The sequence below is a fragment of the Chondrus crispus genome, genomic scaffold (genome assembly GCF_000350225.1).
Source record: "Chondrus crispus Stackhouse genomic scaffold, scaffold_15, whole genome shotgun sequence".
NCBI classification, from domain to species: Eukaryota; Rhodophyta; class Florideophyceae; order Gigartinales; family Gigartinaceae; genus Chondrus; species Chondrus crispus.
The window spans coordinates 57,730-63,561 of NW_005179026.1; the positions used below are offsets into that span (position 1 = coordinate 57,730).

Here is a 5,832-nt window from a genome sequence, read left to right on the forward strand (position 1 = left end):
GGTTATGAAAATTATAGAAACCGATTTATGTCCAAAAACCGAATATGGTTTTTGGTACATGAAACAGAATGTTTACTGTACGCCCCCCAAACCTTACCGAACGAGTGTCTACAAATAAATGGACCATGGCTTGAGGCCTCCCTCGGCGAGGAACCTATCGTATTGGTGAGGCCATTGGCCGGGTCCGATGTATTATTATTATTATTTGATCTGGGATTGGGGGGCGGGCACAAGGGGGGAGTTCCACACCTGTGGAACTCCAAAATATAACGGAACAAATTAGCTCCCCTGGCAGAGAGAGAGGCAGTTGAATGTCAAAACCTTCAAAGGGAGTGGTGGGTGGGGAAAGAGAGAGGCATGGCCGACGATGGCAGCACGCTCCGGTGCATGCCTTTTCCTTTTGCGCGATCGCCGGCGGCGCTCCAGAGGCGACCAATAGGATACGGCCAAGTGCCGTCATCCCGACATGATACGCGGCGTGTGCGCCGCCGCAGCGGCCGCCCTTGCTAACTTGGTTGTACAGGTTTCATAAACAAGTCTACACATAATGTAGCATACGGTTACTAAATTACACTGTAGTAGAGGAATCAGTTCTTAAATGCAACATGTCAGCGAACGGTGTGTAAACCTCGCTGCAATTTGTTGTCCTCGTCTTGGCCCTGCTTCCCGCCACACATGCCGCGCTCCCGCTGCCTCTCCCCGCCCTGCGCGTGCTGAACGGCCAACCCTCCGCCCTGCCCTTCCTCGTCGCCCTGTGGGACGTCTCGCTCCCCTCGGCCCCCGTCTTCCGCTGCTCCGTCGTCCGTCTGTCCGCGAGCTGGCTGCTCTCCGCGGCCCACTGCCGCCCGGCCCCGGCCCGCTGGGCCGCCATCCTGTCCGGTCCGAACGCCACCCACGTCCGCGCGCCACCGTCGCGGCCGTCCCCCTCCACCGGGCCGCCGACCTCTCCCTGCTGCGCCTCGCCCTGCACCCGGCCCCGCCCGCCCTGCTGCCGTCGCCGCACCGCCCGCAGCACTACGCTGACGCGCCGTCGCGTCGGGTGCCGCCAGGGAGACCGCGTATACTGTTGTCGGCGTGACGCTGTCGCTGTGGCTGTCGTCGCCCAGGGCGCGTTTTTCGGGTGGTGGCCCTGGCGGAGGATGTGAAAAAGGGGGGCGCGCTTGAGGGAAAGTGTACATCGGCATGGGGCGGGGGACCGTGATGGGGGCGTTTACGATGGAGTTACATACTGTACGTGCTGCGACGTTTTGATGATAACTTTCCGAGGTTATCAACATGCCGCCGGTCTCGAGATCTCGCACCACATGAGCTAGCGCGTCGCCCAGCCGGGGATGTGGCATTAGCGTCTGGTGCAGTGAGAGACCGCATGGGGAGAGAAATCGTCAGTGCGAAACGCATTCATTGTGGGCGGGGGGGGGGGGGGGGGGGGGGGGGGGGTTGGAAAAACTTAAACGCAGAGCATACCTCCATGCACAGCTGCCGTTGTATTTCATGATTATGCAGGCGGGTACACCACAGTTGTTTCAGGTGGTCGGCGCGTAGGCGCGAAGTGACCTTGTTGACTTGTTCGTCTACTGTCCATGCCGCCTTTGGAGATTGTCTCAAGCCTTCCATATAATCATGATGCCGACACCAGAATCTTCATTGAAGGTCCTGGAGAGAAAGCTCGACAATTCACAAATGGGCTGCTCTGCTTTAGGTTGCAGCCAGGACACTCTCTGCTACACCACCAGGCTACAGGCTTTGGAAACGTTGGACAGTGTGTGGCGCAGGGTGATTGTGTCTACCCACGGATTCCGCGAGGGCCTCTGTTCAGGTTTACCACCGGCATCTGATTAATGCAGTGGAACTATAAGAGAGGACACGGGACACGAGTTGAGGTCATGTTCGGGTGTACAACCAAAGCAAATTTCATGTGGTGGTTGTCATGAGAGCCATACGTGCACACAAAGCACACGCATGACAGCACAACTAGATCACCTCTCTCGCCGCCGTCACACAAATCCCTATCCTCCCCTTATAAGGTAGACAGGCAATAGGCATCAGTAAACGGAGTCATCGATCTTGCACCACAGTGGTTCTATGGAAACCCGTACTGTACCTTCACGGGGCGAAGCGTATCTGCTCCTCGGCTTGATCGCACAATCTCTTTTCTCAGCTGCTGTATCCTGCCGTTGGGAATGCGGCGACCTGCATCGCTGTGTTCGGGATATAAGTGGTGGCTGGACGTGTGCTGGTGGCGGTATTGCACTTTGCGGGCTCATATGTAGGACATACCTTAGGTAGCGTATAATTATTGCGACTATTGTACATACCGGGCATTTAGCGCCTTCCGCACGCGCGAGGACCATTTTGTAGGGAGGGCTAAGGAGACTAGTAACGCGAAGTTTGGACCAAACTCCTTGTCCTGCGAGGAAAGAGATCGCGACTGTCCTTTTTTTGCGTCTCGTTTTTCGACGCGTTCGCGAGATGGAGCGAGTGCATCTCCCTTTAAGTGCCGCTTAGCACCGCGACCAACGCATGTATCCATCTGCATGTCCAACGGCTACGGTTACCAACATGAGTTTCCCAGCTTTTCATCGAAGACAATGCCCGTTCATTGTCATGGCCAGATGTTCGTGGCCATACGGTCGCGGTCTCCCTACACATCAACTTGCGACCACACATACTACTCCGTCCAACTGTTCTCTACTTCCTATCTAGTGTTTGCTACCCAGTATGAGCACCCACGCTCTTCCGAGACACAAGTCTCGAGAGACCAGACTGCGAGAACCAGCTCCAAACACATAGCCCTACTAACCTCACCCAACACGGTGCAATGATGAAGCGCTGAAGACTATTCAATACTTAACGCGCCCCGTGCCTGCCGATCACGGTATGTCTCATTCTGGACTAGGCCAAGCAAGGGGTACGAGGTACCCTTCTCCATACCGGAAAAAAGATGAGGTTTGCTTCAGCTCTCGTCGTCCTTGCATATGCATTCCACACCCAGGCATGGCGCTTCGATATCCAGGGCATGTTTGAGAGTGGGCCGTTAACCTTTCTACGACGCCCGAGCCAGGACAATCATGCCGCAGCAGAAGAAGTTGAGCCTAAGACCTTACTGAGACACAATGAGTTTCGGGACGGACAAATACAACTCTCAAACTTACCCTGCGTCTTAGATGACATTCAAACTATTGGTGCTTGCCTATGTGCTGAAGCCCGAGATCTCGAAGGAATCAGATTCACGCGTCGAGATACAGCGCTTTGCACTTCCCTTTTACAGCTCGAACCTGAACTATGGAGGCAAAGGTGTGACGTCTTCACGGACTCAAACGGAAACGTGCAACGGTTCCGCCTGGTACATGTCGTATTCAAAACTCTCGCAGAGTGCAAGCCTGAGAGAGTGGAGAAAGAAACAAGAATTGCGAGGAGAAGATTAGCGACTTCCGATTGCACCGGAGAGGAGTGCAATAAGAGTACAACGGATGAGGTAAGGGCAAATGCGATGCAGCCGCAGGTGAGAATATCCGGTCTCCGAATGTACATTGAGGGGCTGAATGGAATAGGAGATGACTTGACATCCGGGACAGCGGAGGAATTGACGTCCTCTATGGCGTACGTGGAACGCAGGGTACGACAAAGCAAACGGTTTCAACCAAACAAACAGGGTAACATTACCGCGTCTTTAGAAGTGCTTCTAAAAATTGGGAAAAAGATAAGTAGTGTTTTAGTTCCACTTCCGCCAGCCTTAATAGCAAAGCTTAGGGGACGGAAGTACAGGGTCGAATGCAAATGGAAAAATGGAAAGTTGTCGAGGGTGACTGTAACTAGAAAGAAGGTGGAGCTAATGATGAACAATTGGGTAGAAGTGGAGTTGCCACTACGAACTGTGAAAGATGAGTCATACCTGGATGGTACTGATCGTCAGAGAGGACGGGTAAAAGAACCGGATACAGTGGGTGTCACGAAGTGTCGAGTGAGGAGAGCAGCTGACAGGGAACTAACGGTCACTTGCGAATGCAGGAGATTGAGCAGAAGGGACAGAAGGGACCCCAGAAACGGAAACCCCGCTGAGGAAACAAGGTAAGCCGATTTGTACTAGCAGATGCTACTGCTCTTTGATAAAACTTACGTGGAAAGCAGGGTACGACAAAGCAAACGTTTTAGACCAAATAAACAGGGTACCATTGTCGATGCTCTCGAAGTGTTAGTGGAAGTTGGGTCAGAGGTAGTTATGGTTTTGGGGCCAGTTCCGTCAGGCGAAAGAGAACGACATCGAAAACTGAATTACAGGATCGAATGCAAAAATGGAAAGTTGTTGAGGGCTGTTTTAGCCGGAAGGACGGTGGAGCTAATGACGAACAATTTGGTAGAAGTGGAGTTGCCACAAACAGCTGTGAAAGATATTTCATACCTGGATGCTACTGATCGTCATAGAGGACGTGTAACCGCTGTCGCGGTTTCGGCCGTTTTGTCAGTACTGTAGCATATCCGTATTCGGTTTATGATTAAGCCTCTCTAGTGTCTAGGTGACAAATGACCTCATATGAGGTCACTTTTCAACTTATTTTTCTCGACTTGTGCTAGCTCAACAAGATGGAAAAAAGATACTCTCGACACGGCAGTTGACTTCTGCGTTGTGGAAGGGTGGAGTTTGGTGAGATCTGCACGTCTTCTCCAGCCATTTTTAAAATGCCCAAAAAGGAGCCTTTTTTGACCAACCTCAAAACGTTTTATGTTGATATCTTCGAAACCAAAACGCCTGTTTAAAAAGTCAACTCATCATTGATAGTTCATTAGATTCTTAGTCTCTCTGTGCATTGACAACCGCCATCCCAATGTTTTGCAAGATGTTATTGCCGAGCGCGTATACGTTAAAGAAATGGTGTCCAAACTGAATGTTTTAAAGTTTCGATTTAATTTATATATTTTTGCAAAAAAAAAGCTGGCCTCATATGAGGCCATGACTGACCTCATATGAGGTCAAATTGCTTGTCGTCTAGACACTAGGGCAGACTGTTAGCTACTGTAGACCCGGCGGGTTGTGCTTTGGGATTTAAAGGCCGACGCCGCCGGCCTCCATAAACCGGTATCGGATCATCATCATCAATTGACATACCGACAGTTCGGAGGTTGTCACAGGACGTCAGAGAGGGCGACGGGATATAGTGGGTGCCTCGAAGTGTCGAGCGAGGAAAGCTGCTGACGGAAACGTATCGTTCACCTGCGAATGCAGGAGAAGGGGAAGGCGCAGAGGGAATAGCAGGGGTTCGGAAACAAGGTAAGCCGATTAGTACAAGCAGGTGCTACCGCTCTTTCCCCCCGAGATCGTTGCATACAAAAGTTCCATGCCGCCCCTTACCGTGCTTCGCTCAATTTGCTCAACGAGCTCGATGTAAATCAGTTTTTGACTTGGTCGGTCTGTGGGAAGAAACCGGCTTATCAATGTACCTCATCGCCTTTTGACCCCGGAAAACACCTGCGGTTAAACAACCCGACTGTCAAAGTTGCGTTTATTTTTTAGGCGTCGTCGTCCAGTTCTGCTGAATCAAGGGTAGCAATACTGAAGTAGATGCATATTCACCGAATAAGGTTCTTATGGTGCAAGGAACGATGTCTCTGTCTTTACTAAGGCCCTAGCGGTGATGGCTCTTTCTGACCGCACAGGACAGCCTGTCCTATACAGGACAGACTTAACCCACGAGCGACGACGAGTAAACGAGGAGTCATCGGTCTCCAGTTCACACAGGTTATGGGCACCCTTCGCTACCCTGCATAACACGACATCCCCACCGCTCTACATCAACAACAACAATCCCCACAACGACAAGAACAAACTGATCCCTC

At 51.8% G+C, this 5,832-nt stretch overlaps 2 protein-coding genes; one reads left to right on the top strand and one right to left on the bottom strand.

Moving 5' to 3' along the window:
• Positions 1-1,432: 1,432 nt before the first annotated feature.
• On the top strand, positions 1,433-4,072 carry CHC_T00002665001 (hypothetical protein). XM_005713917.1 is given in 2 exon segments: positions 1,433-2,941; positions 2,942-4,072. 1 exon segment carries the CDS (start codon positions 2,942-2,944, stop codon positions 4,070-4,072), a length of 1,131 nt encoding a protein of 376 aa, XP_005713974.1. The 5' UTR covers positions 1,433-2,941.
• Positions 4,073-4,767: 695 nt separating this feature from the next.
• CHC_T00002666001 (hypothetical protein) lies at positions 4,768-4,962 on the bottom strand. Its single transcript, XM_005713918.1, has one exon. The coding sequence runs from the start codon at positions 4,960-4,962 to the stop codon at positions 4,768-4,770; it is 195 nt and encodes a 64-aa protein (XP_005713975.1).
• Positions 4,963-5,832: the final 870 nt, after the last annotated feature.